This window comes from Coffea arabica, chromosome 11c (genome assembly GCF_036785885.1).
Source record: "Coffea arabica cultivar ET-39 chromosome 11c, Coffea Arabica ET-39 HiFi, whole genome shotgun sequence".
Classification (NCBI taxonomy): Eukaryota; Viridiplantae; Streptophyta; class Magnoliopsida; order Gentianales; family Rubiaceae; genus Coffea; species Coffea arabica.
This window is the reverse complement of record NC_092330.1, coordinates 42,062,105-42,084,040: the sequence shown is the minus strand read 5'-3', so window position 1 is coordinate 42,084,040 and position 21,936 is coordinate 42,062,105. Positions and strand designations below refer to the sequence as shown.

At 35.9% G+C, this 21,936-nt stretch overlaps 4 protein-coding genes across 4 annotated transcripts; all 4 read left to right on the top strand.

Annotated features, from left to right (window-relative positions):
* The first annotated feature begins 233 nt into the window (after window positions 1–233).
* LOC113715340 (extracellular ribonuclease LE) lies at window positions 234–1,593 on the top strand. The gene is made up of 4 exons (XM_027239523.2): window positions 234–374; window positions 488–643; window positions 870–1,071; window positions 1,186–1,593. The coding sequence occupies exons 1-4, from the start codon at window positions 273–275 to the stop codon at window positions 1,401–1,403; spliced, it is 678 nt and encodes a 225-aa protein (XP_027095324.1). The 5' UTR covers window positions 234–272; the 3' UTR covers window positions 1,404–1,593.
* Window positions 1,594–5,964: 4,371 nt separating this feature from the next.
* Window positions 5,965–7,329, top strand: LOC113716247 (extracellular ribonuclease LE-like). Its single transcript, XM_027240541.2, has 4 exons — window positions 5,965–6,100; window positions 6,191–6,346; window positions 6,567–6,765; window positions 6,878–7,329. Exons 1-4 carry the CDS (start codon window positions 5,993–5,995, stop codon window positions 7,099–7,101), a joined length of 687 nt encoding a protein of 228 aa, XP_027096342.1. The 5' UTR covers window positions 5,965–5,992; the 3' UTR covers window positions 7,102–7,329.
* Window positions 7,330–8,766: 1,437 nt separating this feature from the next.
* Window positions 8,767–10,947, top strand: LOC113716935 (intracellular ribonuclease LX-like). The gene is made up of 4 exons (XM_027241493.2): window positions 8,767–9,015; window positions 9,142–9,297; window positions 10,078–10,270; window positions 10,584–10,947. The coding sequence occupies exons 1-4, from the start codon at window positions 8,911–8,913 to the stop codon at window positions 10,823–10,825; spliced, it is 696 nt and encodes a 231-aa protein (XP_027097294.1). The 5' UTR covers window positions 8,767–8,910; the 3' UTR covers window positions 10,826–10,947.
* A 3,860-nt stretch (window positions 10,948–14,807) lies between these two features.
* Window positions 14,808–17,769, top strand: LOC113717336 (extracellular ribonuclease LE). Its single transcript, XM_027242139.2, has 4 exons — window positions 14,808–14,998; window positions 15,291–15,446; window positions 16,664–16,862; window positions 17,492–17,769. The coding sequence occupies exons 1-4, from the start codon at window positions 14,891–14,893 to the stop codon at window positions 17,713–17,715; spliced, it is 687 nt and encodes a 228-aa protein (XP_027097940.1). The 5' UTR covers window positions 14,808–14,890; the 3' UTR covers window positions 17,716–17,769.
* Window positions 17,770–21,936: the final 4,167 nt, after the last annotated feature.

The following is a 21,936-nucleotide window of genomic DNA, read 5'->3' as shown; positions in this document are numbered from 1 at the left end:
GTTGTATCAGTGGTTCATTAGCATGTCTCGAGCCATTTAATTCTTTACATTAGACGTATATTTACAACTAATTGAAGGTTGCCCACCAAACAAATGACCAAATAATCTTGGTTACAAAAAATTGCTAGTCATATTTTCACACGTCTTGCTACGTCTGCTTCTTTTGGATACTCTCATTTCAGCTATAAATAGTCCCTCCAGCAACCAATATAGCAGCACTACTATCTCCACTATCGAGTTGTTGTTGGATAATTTTTTGCATTCCTGCAAGCATGCAATTCAAGAGCTTAGTCTTTCTTCACCTTTTTTCGCTGCAATGTCTGTCATATATTTGCCTCGTTCAGAGTCACGACTTCTTCTTCGTTGTCCAAATGGTGAGTTTTCTCTTCAGCTAAAAAATACGTTGCTCTGCTGTGCTAAGTCCTTGTGTAAATACTAAAACTACAAAACGTTTCCTTCTTTAATTTAATTTGCTATGTTAATTCAGTGGCCAGGATCATATTGTGACACAAAGAGAGTTAGCTGCTGCTATAGAGCTGCAGGGAAACCAACAGATTTCACCATTCATGGCCTCTGGCCTCATTTCAACAATAATTCCATCCCACAGGACTGCAACCGTAAAAACCCTTTCAACAAAGCCAAGGTAACTGCATGCTGCTTCCCGCTAGTTAATCTCTAAAGGTTATTTCTCACAATCAGTGTCAAAAATTCTTTGAAATTGAAACAGGAATGGACGATGCTTCAGTACCACTTGGCTGCTCTAAGCTATGAATTAACAGATTCCAAGGAATCAATAATAACTTAAAATGAAGTAGTGTCAACTTTCATCAGGTATAGAACTCCCTAGAGTCATTGTTCTTTGTGTTTAGGTCTCAGATTTAACAACTAAATTGGAAAAGACCTGGCCAACCTTCAAATGTGGGAGGAAAAGTAGCAGTGCCAAATTCTGGTCGCATGAATGGACAAAACATGGTACCTGTTCAGAAGATGTTCTTGATCAGCATGCATACTTTAAAGCAGCTCTCAATATCAAGGACAAAGTAAATCTTCTTGAAATACTTAAGAATGCAGGTAGGCATATATTTATTTGCCAGATTATTCAGTATTTGCTGTTGATAAATTGCAGTTAAAAATCAGTGGTTAAATTAATAATATTGACAAGCTAGGGTGAACAACCTGCCGCAGGGATTCAACCGGATGGGAAGTTTTACAAGTTAGATGACATTAAAGAAGCCATAAAAGCTGGAACAGGATACAATCCAGTGATTGAATGCAATACTGATGCCTCAGGCAATATCCAGCTTTACCAGGTTTATCTTTGTGTGGATTCAGCTGGTTCATCCCTCATTGAGTGTCCAGTGACCCTTAAGAGGGATACATCCATAGAGCTTCCTATGCTTTAGGGACCACGACAGAGATTGGGTTAATAATTTTCTGTCCACATCTTGTTCGGGAAGAATAAGTGGGGTTGTAAAACCGCTGTTTTTGACTTATGGTGAAATTGTACTAGTAAAGTTGACTTTATGCATTGTCTGTCAGGCTGTGAAGCTATTTTTCTCCTACAATAAAAGAAGGGAGCGGTTTTTTTTTTTTTTTTTTTTATGTATTTCCTGTTTCGTTATTTATCCATTTGCTTGGATTTGCATTTTAGGGGAAGATGTTGAACGTACAGCAATTGAGTGTTGGGTTCAAAATTTAAAGATGCTGGCATATCTTGTTAGCTCATTTATTTACACCTTTGATTCTGCTTTCTTTCCTAATACTAAACACTGAAAAACAGAAATAGATATTTCTATTGGGATGAGTTCCTTTGATTCCACGACTGCAATTTCAAGTTTTATCTCAGTGAAAGCAAATCCAAGCATTGTGGTAGGTCACATGGAATTCAATAAGGGAATGTCGGCTATATAGTTTCAAGGCCACATTTTCTCGTAGCATATTTACGTTCAATTATGACAGCCTCTTCTTCTCACGTCAAATAAAGTGAAAATTTGGGATTACTATTTCTTACAATCGCTTTATTATATCTATCAACGATCTCAATTGCTAACTTTCAAGATTGCATTATGTTGACTGATTGCAGTGTTTTTTCACTTTGCTGATGAGCGTTACAGATCGGGCTCATCTCAATGATTGAGCGAGATAAGTTTTAACCGGTCTTGTTTTACAATCTTAATACTGAGTGGCTTCATCACCAATTATAGATGGAGACTGACAAACATCTATTGGTTCACAACCACAAACTTATTGTTATCACAAAGACATGTGGGCAAATAAAAGAACAAAGATGATATGATCATGTACTACCGGCCATAGAATCTGTTAATTGATCCTGGTGGAGAATCCGTAGATTGAACCATCCAAAGATCTCCCACAATAGATTACTCTCCGGATTTTTTTTTTTTTTTTTTTGATAAATTACTCGTCAATTATGTTTCACTTGCATGTCTCGAGCTATTTAATTTTTCATATTAGAGACACATTCAGAACTGATTGAAGTTCACCAACCAAACTTACCACCCCAACTAATCTTGGTTAAAATAAATTATTAATATCATCACACTGTTGCTACTGCTTCTTCTTTAGGATAATCTCATTTCATCATTAAATAGCGACTTCAGCAGCCAAGATAGCAGCACTACTATCTCTACTAATTTGTTGGATATTATATCCTTTGCATTCCTTTATAATATGCAATTCAGCAGCTTAATCTCTTTTCACCTTTTAGTGCTGCAATGCCTGTGCTATTTATGCATAGTTCAGAGCCACGATTTTCTCTTCTTTGTCCAAATGGTGGGTCTTCTTGAGTTGAAAATTATCGATGTCCTTCTTCACTTCTAACAATTTGCCTAAGTTCTAAAACAGCAATTTTTTTTTTCTTCTTCGCAATGTCAATTCAGTGGCCTGGAGCATATTGCGACACAAAGAGAACTTGCTGCTATCCAGCCGCAGGAAAGCCAACAGACTTCACCATTCATCGCCTCTGGCCGGTTTTCAACAATGTTACCTTCCCAGAAGACTGCAATCCTAATAGCCACTACAATGAGACCAAGGTACATCTAGAAATATCTCGGCCCGATCAATTCTTTGGTTCTGCATGCGCACATATATTATGAATGTACGCAGATAATGCACGAATTGAATGATGATTGAAAAACCTGCCATTGGCTTCTCCAAAGAGGAGTACGTACAAGAAGCTGATTTTTGGTCACATGTAGTTGTGTCTGCAAAGAAACTGATTCACTAACAACTCTATGGAGTCTGCAAGCCTTTTGCTGATTAGGGTGTGAATCATATTCTTGCGTATTCAGATCTCAGATTTAATCAGCGAAATGCAAAAGACTTGGCCGAATTTCAATTGAGGAAAGAAAAGTACCACGACCAAGTTTTGGACGCATGAATGGACAAAACATGGAACCTGTGCATTGCCTGTACTTGACCAGCATGGTTACTTTGCAGCAGCTCTTAGTATCAAGGACAAAGTCAATATCCTTCAAGTACTAAAGAATGCGGGTATTCAGTTTAGCTAGTTGTATAGTTGTTTGCTGTCAAACTTTTGCGGTTAAAATTTACCATTGTGTGTGTGTGTGTTTTTTTTTGACAAGCTAGAGGTATAATCTTCTGCTACAGGGATTCAACCAGACGGGACGCTTTACAAGTTAGATGACATTAAAGAAGCTATAAAAGCAGGAACAGGTTACATTCCGGTAATTGAATGCAATACTAATGCCTCAGGCAATATCCAGCTCTACCAGGTTTATCTTTGTGTGGATGCTGCTGGTTCAGATCTCATTGAGTGTCCAGTGACTCTTAAGAGAGCATGCAATACCTCCGTAGAATTTCCTATCATTTTGGGACCCTAATGGAGATTAGATTAATAATCTTTTTTTGCTTTCCACCTCTTGGTGGGGAATATCATGTCTAATAATTGGAGTAGAATAAGTGGGGTTCTAAACACGCATTTGCTGACTCATGATGAACTTGTACTATGACTACTAATCAAGCTCAGTGAATGCATTATTGTCATGCAGTGACAGCTATTTTTGTCTTATAACAAAAGACATGTCCACTTTCATGTGTTCCCTGTTTCCTCAATAATCTCTTGATTCACAAACCAAATCTCGAGTCATTTGGGACTAGCGCTTTCTAGGCAAAAGACGTTGAATATGCAGTAACTCAGTGTCGGGTGGTTTGGAACTTTGAAGATCAATCAGCCCAATTGTTTATAGTAGTACTATATCTGATTCTCCTTTCTTTGGGAATAATGAAATACTAGTGGACTCTGGATTCCGTATTGGAGGAATGCAAAACCTGAGCTCTACATGTGACTCACGTTATAGTGTGCTCAATCCAAGTCCTGGTGACAACTAGTTCATCTATCAGAAAATTGAGGCCAATCAAAAGCTAGGCGATTCTGGATTTATTCAAATCCAATGGATTACTATATATATATATGTGGCAATGACTCAGGTTTCCAGTTATAAAACAACTCGAATTTTAGCCAGAGTATTAAAGCCCAGGGCTGGAGGCAAGATGCTAGTATAAAGAGTTTCAAATTTCTTCATCATGTAGTGTGATTCCAGTAGGTAGATGGACATCAGCCTCAGAAAGTGTGTGAGGTCGGAGGTTTGATTCTTGGGATTTTGTAAAATAAAGGAAAATAGCATCCAAGTTTTCAGCCAGAACTATTCTCCTAATAATTACTAAGATACCGAAAGTGCGTTTTAATATCGTACTTCAGTTAAACAAGGCACAGCACTGAAAGTAAAATTTATCATCGCTTACATGATGGAGTGCAATGAGAGCATGACAAATTAAGCCACCTGCTTAATGATTCGAAGTCTAATGACTGAGCACCAAATTGTCATATTAAACATGGCAAAGGTTTGTGAATGCAGTGACTGAAATGGATTAAGTAATAACTAGAGATCAGAGTTGGCGATCTGAATCATAGGTAATGTTTTTAAGTATCATAACCCAAAAAGAAATTGACATTTCTTTCCATCATATAAATCTTCCAAAGATGTTCAGCTTCAGCAATTTGCAGATAACTTCGATATTCTACAAGCATGGAAGTCAGACCCATATTTTTTTTTTGTGTGATTTATATTGCCAAACTGCAATGCACGATACTAGAATGTGTTGCACGGGATTTCGATTTCTTCTACCTTGTTCAACAGGCAAGTAACTTGAGTTGTCATCTTCATTCTAAAACCTTAATTACAAACTAGAAGTTTACGATTTACGAAGCTGCTCCATTCACCCTTGCTTTTTCTTAGACCTCTCTGACTTCTCTAAAGTTTCTCCTTTACGACAAGGACTAAGCTATGCATTGGAATTTCATCAGGGTCATTGCCACTGGCCGGAAGTTGAACTAATGGAATACACTACAGGGGAAAGCTTCTATGCTTTTCTAAAACGGCTTCGTTGAATACCGCATCCCCCTTTTTAGGAATCAGTGATCAAAGCAATCTCAATGGGAAAGGAGACCTCCTCCTAATATCGGTCAAACGCACATAAATTAAAATAGAATGAACTCCTAGTCTCTGGATCGGTTATCCTCTGGAAACATGATGGACGCTGGTTTTACAGGCCAGACTTGGCGCTAGTCCTGCTTTGAAGTCAGCTCCACACAACTTCTTGTGCTTCTTGGCATGTTCCAACTTGTCTAAAAATTGTACAGCAACTCGTTCCACAAGCAATCTCAATCAGAGGGGAGACCTCTTCCTAGCATCAGTCAAACGACATCAATCAAAATAGATAGATCAAACTCCTTTGGTTATTCGTGCAATAGATAAGGAATATCCGCATATAATCGGAAGAACTTTCCAGTTCTTCTGTCTGAATGAGAAAGACACGAAGCAAACTGCCAAGCAGAAACATATCAGTCAATAGCCTCATTTCACACATAAAGCTTGTATTCTTTTGCTGGCTATAAATGGGACCACCATAATTGGAAAACTTTAACAATACAGATAGTAAATCAGTAGAAATGGAAGCGCAACTCAATATTTCAGTCCTAACCAAGCTCTTCCTTGTACAGTTTCTCTTAGCTTTCTGCGTTGCACAAGATTTTGATTTCTTTTATTTTGTTCAGCAGGTGAGGCTTATATCATGTGCCAATATATGAATCACACTGGACTTCAATAATTTGGCTAAAAGCACGCTAATTCTGTACATTTTTATGCAGTGGCCAGGATCATATTGCGATACAGATCAAGGTTGTTGCTATCCCTCGAATGGGAAACCAGCATCAGACTTTGGGATTCATGGTCTCTGGCCGACGAATAATGATGGCTCTTACCCATCAAATTGTGACTCCAGCAACCCTTTCGATATATCCAAGGTAATCAAATTGAAAGCTAGAAAAAAGTTCACTTATGAGGAAATTAAGCAACAAAAACTCCCCGATTTTAATTAAGCCTAATTAAGGAGTGGGATACGCTATTATTGATTCTACTACTCTATTGACAATCCTCAGGTCATATCGATACGCTTGCTTGGCACAAGTACTCGAGTCTTGATTGTCTCTAATGTTGGTTCGTGGGATTAAATTAATGTTACAGATATCAGATCTTGTGAGCAGAATGGAACAGGATTGGCCATCACTTGCCTGCCCAAGCAGCAGTGGAACCACATTTTGGTCACACGAGTGGGAGAAACATGGAACATGTTCCGAATCCATCCTAGACCAACATGGCTACTTCAAATCAGCACTCGATCTCAAAGATAATCTTGATCTCCTCCAAATTCTTCAAAGCGCAGGTACCGCTCCTCTAGACTAATCAAAACATTGGACTCTCATACCTAACGTTGCCTTTCAAACAAGCTCTGACATACATTGATTGATTGTAAAATGAACATGTACATTTTGCAGGAATCCAGGCAGGCGGGGGATCTTACAGCTTGAGTAGCATTAAAAATGCAATCGAGAGCGCAATTGGTTCCACCCCATGGATTGAATGCAACACCGATGGATCTGGGAACAGTCAGCTGTACCAAATCTACATCTGTGTCGATGCTTCTGCTTCAAACATAATTGAGTGTCCTGTTATGCAAACTGGGAAGTGCTCCTCCAGTGTCCAGTTCCCATCGTTCTAACAACCGTGAAATGTCACCGGGCTGAGGAGCTAACCTTAAAATGTTTGGCTTTTTTATATTGTTCATGGTTGATTATGGTTCTTCTATTGAAACTCGTGGGGATCCTAACGCATCGCTGAAATTTGTACTAGAAAATATTCATCAATCTAATCGAAGGCATAAAGATTTCCCATGCACATAATATTAATGTCTAATTCAATGAATTTGTGTAAAGATTGGGTAGCGACATCAATATCTTATGCGATTGGGGTGAAGTGGCAGATCAGAAACGTGACATGAAAAAGATTACAAAGCGCATTACATAAACATTTCAGGCTAGAATTTTTACCCTATCCCTATTCTGTAATTCGTTATATTCATCTTCCCCAACCCCCATTTCAACTGTTGTGGTTAGGTTTAATCTGAAGGAGCTCCATTGAACCCAACAACTCCTATCTACCAAAAGAGAACAGACTTTCATACCACAACTATTATTGTAACAAAAATTGATTTCTTTAATTGTCAATAGGGCTTTGGTTTAATGGTTCATGTGTACCACTTGTTCATTCTTCGTACCAATAGGTTAATTTTTCGTTCTAAAACGTGTACTCTCATTTTAAATTTTCAGTCTGGTTACGGGTTTAATTAGGGAAAGAGCCTGACTGAAATGTGAATGCGAGCCAAGTTGGACGGTAAGGAACATTGACAAAGTCACAAAACAAATAGAGCATTAAATGTTTGCGCAATTAATCTAATCGAACACTACACAGTATCCCAAGAATTCTTATTGAAAATATATAAAGCAAGAATTTCCTCTTAAAAAATCACTAATTTTTAGTTATCTATGACCTAATAAGAAGAAGAAAAAAAAAAGAAATTTATAAATGGGGTTGTTGGACATATACACACTGGTTTCAGGATACCAGGCCGGCCAGTAGAGGCAATCAATATTATGTTCTCCCATGCATAGATGAGCACAAAATAATTAGTAGATTTAATCAGAGACGATGTGTCCTCTCGTCTCCATACTGCAAATGGACACCAATTCTACAAAATGGCTGTGTTTATCCTACAAATTAAGTTATTCTGATGAGACATTAACACAGAAAAAAATAATTAGTAGATTACCTAAAGTGGCTGCTTATCTTGTGGGATTTTTTTTTTTTTTTTTTATGAGAAGAAGTGCTGTTCCCATGTGCAATAGGATAAAGATTAATTTGTCAGGCCTGCATATATATCAAGGAATCTTTAGCTAATCTAGGTGCACGTTAATGACTTACATTATACGGACCTCAACCTCAATATAAAATACAGTCAGCGGTAATTACTAACGAAATCAATCGTTGGATATTGCAGCTTAGGACCACCACCAGAAAGTCAAAGACGCCATGCCAATCTCCTTCCACGAAGCCATGAAACTCTTTCTACATTTCATAATTACATATGAAGCCAAAGGTTTAGCATCTTAATTAATTATCATGTTTATCACTAGAGCCCTGAATTGTATATGTATACGTAAACAAGTCCGTATATACTCACCTCTCATGGGTATTGAGTTATTTCCATTAAAACATATATCCATAAGCACGTGATACTATCCGAATGGCATGGACTTTCGCTAGCCACGTCAGCAATGTTAGGTGCGTTGGCGTATACTATTTATTTCGCAATCCGCATATTCCTTTCAAGGCTGTGCAATCCTTGCCTATAAATATATGCTGCTCTGTATCTAGCCAATAGCAGAGTCATACATCGTTCAATCCCCAAGTAGTCTAGTCTTCAAAGAAATCAAGTTCAGCTAAGTTGTAGTAACTTGCAAGGCAAACGAGGATGAAACTGAAAAGTGCAGCATTTCTCACGCTTTTGGTTTTGCAATGTTTAGCAGTTTTGACTGTTGCCCAGAACGATTTTGATTTCTTCTACCTCGTTCAACAGGTGAACCATAGCCATATTTGTAATCTGTCTCTTCCTCCAATTGCCAAATTCTCTTATTTTTTCAGTTGATCTTGTACAACGTATACTATCTTTAATAGGTTCCATGTGTGAATTTCTTGGATGTAGTGGCCTGCTTCATACTGCGACACAAAGCGTAGTTGCTGCTATCCAACCACTGGGAAGCCTGCCGAAGATTTCAGCATTCATGGGCTGTGGCCAAACCGCAATGATGGCTCGTGGCCATCAAACTGCGATGAGGGAAGTTCTTTTGATGAATCTGAGGTAATATTTCCAAGATCTGAAAGATTTAAGTTCCAATATAGTATATGCGGATGCCTCTCGCACCCCCAGTACACAGTTGAATACTTGAACAGTGAATTTGGATATAAAATAGATAACCGATATCATGCCATTGGACGAAGTTGATTGCATTTAGTTGAAAAAAAACAAAAGAAGGAAAGAAAAGAAAGAGTTGTGATGAAGATGAGGTGGGCAGGCAGTGGCAGGCGGGACACACACACACAGTAATTTTTTGTATGTATGTGCTGTTGGGGACCCATAAATGGATTTTTTTCGCCTTCCAGTCGTTATCAATCGAGCATTCAAGAAACAATTGATTGATAAACTACTCAAGTAACTGGTTAAGAATTTACGTCAAGTCCCCAATCTATTCCTAAAACTTGTAAGTTGAAAATGAGCGACTTGCGACTTGCGAGTGGGAAACTTCACCTACTGTTTATATATATATATATATGGACACACACACACTTCATTTCAATGTCTTGGTGGTGAACTGAGAACCTTTTTGTACAATTTGGTAGCCAGTCTTTATTAGTTTCTTGGAATAAGCTAGCTAGCTTTAAGAGGGCTCTCTCTTTTTCAATGCAACTCCGAAAATACCAGAAAATTCCTGACGGCATGGTAAGAATAAGTCAATCTAAAGTATAAGCTGATCAACAAATGCTAAATCAATTAAAGTTCAATGATTGTTAAGAGGACGAACATGTTGTTTCTGGATAATTAATGAATTTGTGACGAACCAAATATGAAATATGTACATAGGTGTCGGATCTAGTGAAGAGAATGCAGCAAGAATGGCCATCCCTTGCCTGCCCAAGCAGCGACGGAGTCAGGTTCTGGAGTCACGAATGGGAGAAACATGGAACCTGTTCTCTCCTCAACGAGCACCAGTACTTCCAAACGGCTCTTGACCTCAAAGACAAGTCAAATCTTCTCCAAGTCCTCAAGGATGCAGGTATCCCATTCATACATCATCATCATCACAGTGTCAGCAGATTAAATTTATTGTTTAATTTAATATAAACCCCAACTTCACAAATATTGATTAGAACTGGTCAACTCGTTGAATTTCTGTGTATATATATATAGGTAGCTGCAATGCTACTTGGTTTAAAGATGCTTTCTGATCAATAGAAGTACTCAATAATTTTTCTAAACAAAAAAAAGAAAGAAAGAATAACTCGTTGAATTTCTCAACCAAACCGGGCTACTGCCCACTTCAAATTTTTTTTTTTTTTCATTTTCTGGTGTGCATGTATATATTGTAGGAATTCGTCCAGGAAAGTTTTACAGCTTAGAGAAGATAAAAGAGGCAATCCAACAAGGTGTTGGGTACACTCCTTTCATCGAGTGCAACGTTGATCAAGGCGGCAATCGTCAGCTCTACCAAGTGTACCTGTGCGTGGACTCTTCTGCATCTGATTTCATCGAGTGCCCGACATTCCCACATGGAAGATGCGGTTCCGAGATTGAATTTCCTTCGTTTTCCTCCTTACATGATGAAGCTTGATGGGCCACGGAAACCATCTCTGATCATCAATTGTACCACATTTTCATTTGACTACCTATTTCCGTCCCTTTTCAATTTACCTTTTTCTGCTTCTCACTAATAAAATAAAATTATTGCGCCCACAGTGTATCACCAAGTGATAGTTATATCAAGCTTCTAATTTGAGACTTTAGAAAAATTTTTCCCTTCTTTTTGATGTTTAGCTTGCCTGCTTTGGGACCTAATGTACATCAAATCGATCTTAGAACCCATTTCACTATCTATCATTTTTGGTCCTCACATTAATGATACGTGGTTGGTGAAGAATTTTGTCTCCCGTTGTGGATATATCATTGTGGACAAATCATACGTGTGTCTTTAATCTCTTCAATCCCGGACTTTCTTGTACGCAAAGAACATTTACAATTTCTATTTCCAGGTTTCATCTTCTGACACTTTCTACAATTTGCCATCCATAGTTCTATCCCAGGTAAATGTTTGCTGAAATATCTCGCATGCCCAGAAGATTTGCTAAGTAACCATCTAAGGCAAGTAACAAACCATGAATCATTGCTCCAAATTGCTACTTCGATGGTCTAAACAAGTTATACTATCCCATTTGCAACACGTCATTTCTTTTTATTTTTTTTTTGGATAATTACTAATATTTTAACAACAAATTTTCGAGCACTAACGGGTCAAGCTCCAGTTCACGGCTAATTTCTTAGATTATATATTAAAAAAAATATAATCCGTCAAATGTATTTCTGACAAAGGGGTTTTCTCGAACTATAGCGGCCGTGCTTACTCAGCACGGCCGCAGAATTTTTTAAAAAGTCAGCAGGTCAAAAAAGCCTGTTGCAGCCGTGCTCACTGGACACGGCTGCAGACTGGCTTTTTGAAAAAAAAGAGTCAGGCGCCTGACATTTGACTGTCAGGCGCCTGACAAAGGCCGACAAGGCCATGTGACAATACCACGGGATTATTGAAAGGCTGCGAATTTATTGGGCTATGAAGAATTGATATAGATGAAGAATTCCTGTACGTAGGACTTTTGTAAGATATCATTTATAATACATTTATAAATATTTAGAAATAAATATATTTATATATTTATATAAAAATATATAAATGTATTATATTATCTATAATACATAATATAAATATATTTATAAATGTATAAGTGTATATTATTTAAGTGTATATTATTATAAATGTATAAATTATAAATGAATATTATATAAATGTATAAATTAATATATTATAAATATATATTAATATTATGTAAAAAAGTATTAATATAATTAATATAAATATATAAATGTATTAATTTTATGAATAAATGTAAAATTAATATTATGTATATTAATATAAATGTATAAATGTATTATATTATACATAATACATAATATAAATGTATATTATATATATACATTAATATATATATTTTTTTAAATATAATAAAATATTTTTTAAATATAATAAAATATTTTTTAAATATAATAAAATATTTATAAAATGTATAAATAAATATAAAAATATATAATATATAAGTATTTAATGTATATAATATACATTAATATTAATTATAAATATTATAATATTATAAATATGATGTTTATATAATATTTCAATTTGTAATATTTATTGTATATTTCATTATATAAATATTTATATATTTATAATTTATAAATATATTTCATTATATTAATTCCTGCTTATTAGAATGCATGAATCTTTCTTTAATTAACAACTATTATGCATTTGATAATGATTTAATAATAATAAAAAATTTAAGTAAAAAATCATGTTGTATTATCAATACAAAGGCATCTAGGAACATGAATAATGAGGTTAGGTTAATGTATTTATTTTAAAAAGTAATAAATTGAAGTATATTTAGGATTATGGTTAAAATTTAGTTTAATCAGGTTATTTTGAAAATTAAAGTAATAAAATTTATTTAGGATAGCTGTGAAATTCTAGTTTACTAAGATTATTATAAAAACTATATAAGCGACTATTTTTTTAAGATTATACATAAATGAATAAAGATATAATTAATTTACTCGTTGCTTGTGATAATAATTACCAGTTATATTTGGTAATTATATTTAAATATTTTACGATAACCAAGCATGTAAATATATATGTTCATTAAAAAGTTTATAACACCTTGTTACTTATGTGTAAATTAGGCTTAATATGTCGAGCGATAACTGTATGGTACTACAACAATATTGTGTGACGGAGTCTGTCTTGTGTGACACCTCAACAAGAATTTCCCACTATTTAACAGACCACTTAAATCCAATATATGGAAATTCAAAGAATATACTCTGCTGCTATTATGAAGTAATTGTTAGACGTTTAAACTTCCTTCTCAGAATTAACATGCGAAGTAGTTAAAAAATTCATAACTTCAATGACAAGCCCCTGTCCTTACCTTTTGGCCAGAATTTGGTGCGAGAAACAGAGGTTTTAAATTGTACAATGATGAAGAATTTCTTTATTGAGTAAGAATATGATTGGATTAGCAACTTTTGTCTTGTGTGACACCTCAACCAGTTTCTGTCTGCCAGGGACGTGCCTAGTCAGCACGTCCCCGGCCGGCTGACAAATGTCCAAATGAGTCATTTTTTGTCAGATCGGGACGTGCCCAGTCAGCACGTCCCCATCTGACACCTACTGTGACGGAGGCAGTTTTCAGTCAGCCAGGGACGTGCCCAGTCAGCACGTCCCGTCTGACACTTACTGTGTAACACTGAAATTTTTGCAGAGAAAATTTGGTCCAATTTTTAGTCACGGGGCCGTGCTGAGTCAGCACGGCCGGTATACAATTAGAAATACCCTATGTCAGAGGTGCATTTGACGGTTATTTTTTTAAAATCCAAATAATTTGAGAAATTAGCCCCAGTTCACAGGGCATTCTATCGAGTCGAACTTGAACTCACTTTGGAATATTCGTGTAAGTTGAAGCTCAACTTTGAGTATGTCAACCAAGCATCTTGTTCGAACTCGAGTATACGTATACCTGATCTTGACTCAATTTGATATCCCCTCTCAATGTCCAGTATGAAAGCGGTTTCCATCTTGCAATGTGAAAACATTTATTCACTTGTTGGTACTTGCTAGTGCCTGTCGATGAAAAAATGAAAATGACAAACCAACCAAGAAATCTTTTTAAAAAAAATGTGCAAGGAATTAAAATTTCCCGTGTATAACTTGTTTCATTTATGGAAGGAATTAAAATGCCAATCAACAATCTCTATGGACAACCTGTAAAAGTCAAACTTGACAACTCACCACAGGTATCATACGAGCAACATAATTAAATCCCAATTGATTAGGTTCATCAAGTGGTGGAGTGGAAGTATGAAATTCGATCACCTCAAACGAAAGTACAGACTGCCCAAATTCAACTTGCCATTTGAATTGTGGTGTGAACATCTTGAAAATTTGTGTCTGAAAGCTTAATATAATAATTTGAGATCACTACTAGGAATCTTACAGCCCAACATTGTATTGGTAGGGAAATCAATAGAGTGGATGTTCTATAAGTGAAGAAAAAAGGTGATTGTGGCAAAACAATAATAATGTAATTCATGGGATTAAAAAATTCTGCGGTTCAGAGAAAAAAAAAAAACATATATTGAATCTTCCCTGCATTTTGACATTTATTATCAAGATTTGTTTTCTGATATCAACCCCAGATCTCAAGAATTTTATTGATAGGAAAGATCAATTAATTTTCCTATCCAGACGCCTCAGCTCATTTTCGCAAAAATTAAGAAGAAGAAAAGCCGTACAAACGGAAAGGCCGCAAAAGGAACATGTACCCTAAATGTGAAGCCGTTGAAAAGCTGCCTTGGATTCATTCCCTTCAACAAATGAATCAGTGATGGAGGACACAATAATGACATAGTTGGCCTCACCTTTGATTGCTACCAATTGCTTCCCATATTTTGCCTATATATAACTTGAATGCTTGCTTTTATTTGACACCATATCTCCGGCCACAGTCTCTTCCAAGTCTACGATACCACATAAGAAAAAAAAAAAAAAAAAAAAGACCGAGAGATCGATATGGAAATGAAACACAATCTTTCTTTCTTGATTAAGGTTTTGGCCTTGCAATGTCTGGCAGTCCTGTGTGCTTCTCAAGACTTCGATTTCTTTTACTTTGTTCAACAGGTTAGTTGCCCTTCAATGTCTAATTTGTGAATTTCATTTGACAGTGGTAAAAATTGAGCTCAATTGAGTCATCGATAAAGGTTGAATCTTATCAATAGCATTAACCCCTCATGTGAAATGCATCGCTGCAAGGTTTTGTAACAAAGCATCTGGTTGCCATGTCTTGTCCCCCAACCCTCAAAAGTCTTGTGGCAAATGTTTCCAATCGTGCAAATGGTTGGTGGGATTTCTTATGCATGGTTTTGCATTATTATTTTGACTTCAAAATCTGGAATTGATTTCTCTGTTGCAGTGGCCGGGATCATACTGTGACAGCAAGCAAGGTTGTTGTTATCCGAGAACTGGGAAGCCAGCCTCGGATTTCAGTATTCATGGGCTTTGGCCCAATTATAATGATGGCTCCTACCCATCAAACTGTGATCCACAAGCTCAATTTAATCCATCCCAGGTACAACAAACATTTACCACACTTAACACAGCCATTTTTATTTTCTTTTAGTATAAGCAGAATGACTCGAACCGAGATCTCTTGCTTACACTCCCTCCCATCATACCATCCAACCCAACCCTCCCCCCTCCTTCCAACACAGCCATTTATTGCTCAACAACTTCACAAATCTTTTGGCACCCAACCCCCCCCCCCCCCCAAAAAAAAAGAAATAAACATAATTTCAAGAAGTCGCATGTATTATGTATACATAGGTAGGTAAAAACATTTAAAAAGAGTATTTACGAGATTAAAGGACATTTAGATATAGAGTAAATCTTATATACATTGACAGTATATACACTATCATCATTAGATTTATGACATGCGTACAAAAGTTAAATTTTAAATTCAAAATTCACATAGTTATCATTCATCAAATGCTAGCTATACATCGTCAGTGTAGGAAAGATTAATCCTTAGATATATAGGACAAAAAGGTTAACGTCACCTAGGTTACTGATGCCATGTTTAATGCTAAAATGGACGTTTAGTCTGAAGCTATATACTAATACTAGCGTCTATGTATGCCCAAAACTAGGAAATGTACCGTGACCACTAGACCCTTTAAAAAAAAAGGGGCTGTTGTCTATAGCAAATACTAGGTGTGGTACCAAATGTTCATGGACCACAGCTGAAAGGACCAGGGGCCCTGCTCCAGGGTTGCAGACTTCGCCGTCATTAGTTAATGGACAGAGTCTTTCAAAAAATGCCTAAGAATGGTTTTTTTTTTTTGCCCCTTTCTAACACATAAACACACGGATTGCTAATAAGCGAGTTGCTAATGTTTACGGGAGGTCGCAAGTTCCACTTCTGTATGTGCCGCTTTGAAAAATTTCGGGACAGATCTTCATTCCTAAGTAAGAATCGGACTCTGTGAATATTCTTCGGACTAAATTCAGATTAATTTTTTATTATTATTTTTTTGGATTACCATTTACCATCTTTCCTACCTTTCTATCTAAGTTAACTGTCCCTGCGATCACTCGGATTACGTGGGCAGATTGAAGAAAATTATCACAAATTTTTTTTTACACAGGAAGAGACAAATTTCTATACAAACAATAAGCTTTTATAGGCCTTAATCTCGGATGGAAATTTTTCTATGCCAAATTTGTATTATTTTTTACTTTTGGATTCCCAAGCTGAATTTGGTATTCGGATGACAAAATTTCCAGATTTCAGACCTCACAAGCAGAATGCAAAAGGACTGGCCATCACTATCCTGTCCAAGTAGTGATGGCTTGAGCTTCTGGAGCCATGAATGGGAAAAACACGGGACCTGCTCGGAATCCATCCTTGATCAGCATGATTACTTTGCATCTGCTCTACTCCTCAAAAGACAATCCAACCTCTTGCAAATCCTGAAAAATGCAGGTGCGAGTAATGAAATTCCTCCTTTCTTCTTTTGCTAATTCCTGCACCAAGAATTGGTTTTAGCCCATGTCCTTTATCTAATAATTTTCATCTACTGACACGACGGTTTGTTTAATAAATTTGGAATTAATAAGACAGCAAGAACAGACTCGTACAGTGAAATATTACATTAATTTATCAAATAACAAATCCGAGTTAATTTGACTTCTTCATTTCCATGCAACGTGGATAATTATATAGTAATCCTACTATGTAAGGACCCAAATACAAAATGAAACAAAATGACATGAAAATCTAGATTTTGTCTTAATGACAGGTGGTGATCGCCTACGCAGTCTGAAACTCGTTGATTTCCTTTATTTTGTACTAATACTAGAATACAAGACGTTGGGTCATACAATTTTTTTTTTATCCATTATTATTAATAAATTAGTTGAAAATCGTTTAGCATGATTTGTTTGACAAAGAATGCTGTAATAATGACAGAAAATATATAGAGCATGTCACAAAATATATTTGATCTGGATGATTATAAAATTAAATAGAGTAACAAAATAAGAAAGATTATACTATGAATAAATCAAGAACCCTCAAATTTGACCAAAGGAGCAATTCTTTTAACTGTGCAGGAATTCAACCAAATGGGCAATATTACAGTTTGGATGGCATCAAAGCGGCAATTAGAGGCGGAATTGGGCACACTCCCTATATCGAGTGCAATGTCGACCCATCTGGCAATAGCCAATTATATCAGATATACGTATGCGTCGATACATCCGGATCAAACCTCATCGAATGTCCTGTGCTGCCACGTGGCACGTGTGGTTCCAGGATTGAATTTCCTTCATTTTAAATTTAATCCATGTTCACTGGACTTTAACAAAATATATATAGATTTACTTTTTTATTTGATCCAGCAAATTACAGTAGTTAATAGTCAAATTACAATTTGCTTTACTTCGCCTTTACTGTAATTCCAATTGTTTGCACCCGAGAAGGTTTGTGGTGATATCTTGCTAATACTATCAAATTACAACGACCGCATTTGAGTCGAGTCGAATTCAAGTAGTGCACAATTCGAATTTAACTCGAGATAAGATAATTAAATTTGAGCTTGAATCTAATCAAATTCAATCGAGCATGTACGAGTCTAATCGTATTCATCTAATAAAAATAAATGCTATAATTGACATTTTCACAATAATAAATATAAAAAATTAAAAAATATATATATAATAATACAAGAATTTGAAACTCGAACTTGACTCGTGAGTTCGAACTCACTCAAAGCAAGCTCAAATTGTGTTAATTCAGCATCGCCCCTAGATTACATGGCTGTGTTTCTCAATTTTGATTTGGAGAGAATTTACGTGTTTTTGATAAAAAGTGGATGATTGTAGGTGGGAAAATAACACGATTAAGGTGAGAGACCCTTTGATCACAAAAACACACTACAAAACACTTGATAATAATCTGACTTTGCGTAGCGTTAGCCACTTGTTAGCGACCGTTAGGTAAAATTCAGAACCTGGAAGTTTACAATCTTTGAAATTCTCGCGTCTACGTTACAGTTTAACTTATAGTACAAAACATTCAAAAGAAAATTTCATGTCCTAAAAGAGCATATGATGCTTCGTTTACAAGAGAGTCATTTCCCAATTGTTGATGTACATGATACAATGCCAACATTTTAATACTCATATACATATCACGATGCATAGGTAAATGCTCCTTGATAAAAGCAAATCAACATGGGTTAGTGGCCTAGAAAAATGTACCATTATTTCCTTCATCTTTTATGAGTTGTATTCTAGGAAGTTAATTTTTTTTTCTAGGAAGTTAATTGGAAGAGGTCAACTGGGCTCTTAAGTCTTAAGTACAGCCATGAATTAAGAAACATGAAGACTAAGGTTGTGTTTGGATTGCATTTTCCATAATTTTTCACGGAAAAATTATTGTAGTGATTTGATGTATGTGAGGAAAAAAGCTAATAGGAAAATATGATCACGGAAAACAACGTAATTTTTCGACGAAAAACTGCAATCCAAACAAGGCAGATAAATTGAATGGTGTAAAAAGTTTTTACAATTATTTTTTTAATCACCCTCAGACCTAAACTAACATTAATGGCCTTGACAAGGGGGAACTTCTCATTGGTTGATGAATGGCCACACTTGTCAACTACTTCCTACGTGACAGCTTATGATTCAAGGGAGAAAGAAGTCTCAAAGTTAAGTCTTTTTTAATAAGTTGGCTGCATGAAGTCAATAATGCACTCAAACCTTCTTTTTACAGCTCAAGGAGCCGTGTGTGTCTAAACTCTGAAGACTGGTTTATACGAAGCAGAAAAGCGTAATCCTCTTGTTGAAGAAAAGTCCCTAATGTTGAGCCAGGAAGAAGATTTCAGGCAAGGCCTAAAGAAGGGATTCATGCCAGCCTTCCCAAGTAGAGAGACCTCAACCAAGCCAAACTTTTTAGGTCGCACCGTACCATCACTTGGACATCTTTGTTTGTGATTTGGCCAACATTATTATTGATTTGTCTCTTTCTTCTTTTAGTAACGGCATTATGCCTTTTAACAACCATCTCCCACTTTGCTGTCCATCATTTCAGATATTACTGCCTTCTCTCCATTTTAATAATCTTATTTTCCTTTTTTTTCATTCATTTCACATTATAATTTACTTTTTAATTGAGAAACATAATTAGTTTGTAACTTCTCTAAAATACCTTTATTTGATATGCTTAATTATCGTGAGTATAGTCTACCTTTTATTTATCAATTGCTTGGATTCATACCTTAGAATGGTGCAAATTTCCATAGTATTGTTGTTGTAATTAATGTAAAAATATAATGATTGGTCATACTATTAATATCTATGTAAGGGTACTTTAGAAAACAGTATGTTAGATTGATTTTTTCAATAAAATTAACTAATTTTTCTTAAATTTTATGAAAAAAATTAAAACTATTAAAGTAGAAAATGGTGAGTATAAAAAAAAATAATTGACTTTTGAATGGGTCGATTTGGAGTTTAGAGATTCGTTGATTTTTACTTTATAACTCGTAAATAGAGTGAGCAAATTTACCCGAAACAAAATGTATCCTTTCCTTTTTTTTTATTCAAATGAGAATTCGTGTCCTACAAAAATGAAGTTTGAAAGTTGAATTAAGATCTTATGATCACCTCCACCTAATGTGCCAATGCCGGAATGCAATAATAAAATGTTGCTTGTATCTCCGGATTCCAGCCTCCCATGCCACAGGCAACTCGACAAACCGCAACAATAATTGAAGGAGAACTGTAAAATCAGAAATTGCAAAGACAAGTAAAACCGTCCAAATTGACGTATGACTCTGTACCAGCAACATTTGACCGCCCAACCATCGTCCTCCATCTTCTACCGACTCAGTCACCACGCGTAAGGAATGGCTTGGGTTGCTCGCTCTTCAGTCCGTTCCCACCCCATTTTAAATTGCTCATTTATACCTCTATTAGGAATCAAAACAAGGTCAAATGAGTGGGCAGACGATTACTATTTTACAACGGCGCTGACTGAAATAGCTCTACATCACTGACAAATTTGGATGTGGCCAATATAAAATTTTCTACAGTTCCGAAAACCAATTAGATTTAGGATCCGTTTGTTTCGGGTGAAAATGTTTTCTAGAAAAATATTTTTCTAATTTCCCGTGTTTGGTTGCACAAAAGTTACTGAAAACATTTTCCTATGTAAAATATTTTCACTCATCTTATGGAAAACAACTTCCTTTCCAAACTTACTGAAGTTGTTTTTCGAAATGCATGCATCCTCCTGTAGTATGTTCCAAACTTACTGAAAACATCTTGTAGCATGTTCTTTTTTTTTTTTTTGTGTAAACAGGAGAACTCGAACCCAAAACCTCTTCCTTACATTCCCTCCCCCGTACCACCCAACCCAACCCAACCCTCTCCCTAATATATTCAAAATAAAAAAATAAAACCTCATCCTTCTCATCCTATGCTAGTAATTAATTATGTATAATAGAGACATTCTTTTCTAGAGAAACTTTCAGCAGTGAGAGTGCAAGATATATGTCACAATAAGCATTGCATGTGATTGATATTTGACACTAAATGGCCAGAAATTTGTTTATTGCTTAAGGAGATATTTTTTATTCATATATACATTTCTCCAAGATTTTTTAAAGTTAAACAATGAGATAAATTTTCTTATTTTGCATGGGAAGAAGTATGTAGTTATAATGTGTAGAAAGTAAAGATAGAGATAAAAGTGAAAATATTTCAAAAGTTAAACAAACACCAGAAAAATGAAGTAAGAAAATATTTTCAATAAACTAACCAAACACCTGAAAATGATGAAAGGGAAATGATTTTCATGGAAAATTACTTCCACGGAAAATATTTTCCCAAGGAAAATATTTTACTTTTAACCAAACAGACCCTTAAGGAATGAATTTTGCTTCTCTTCGCCACCCCCAAAAACAAAAGAGAGAAAGGAGGTATGAGTAGGGATGTAATCGAGCCGAGTCGAGCTCGAGTATCACTATACTCTAGCTCGACTCGACTCATACACACAGAAACTCGAGCTCGAAAATCGATACTCGAAGATCGACTCGAAGAATTTCCTTAGGCTCGAGACTCGACTCGATAAGGCTCGATTTTTAATCGAGCCTTATCAAGTCGAGTCTTATCAAGCTTTTTGACTCGATTTGACGAAAATGCAACAAAGCAGGGACCTAATTAAGGGACTTATGATGGTGTTGGAGGCAAATATGAAGCTCAGGAAAAGACAGGACCAAATCACTAAACAAAAAGAAAACGGAGGGACTGAAATTGCAATTTTGGACAAGTGATCATCTTCTCCAACGAGCAAATATCAATTACCATTCAGCAACCAGAAATCTGGCTTCAATTTCTAACCATTCCAACAAACAATGAGACTCACAACACTCCCTCTCATAACATCAATTCGAATTCACTCGACCGGAAGCATAAGGAGCAGAAAAATGTAAGACATCAACACACCAAAAATTCTTAGATGCGAGGAAGTGAACTGGCCGACTTGGCCA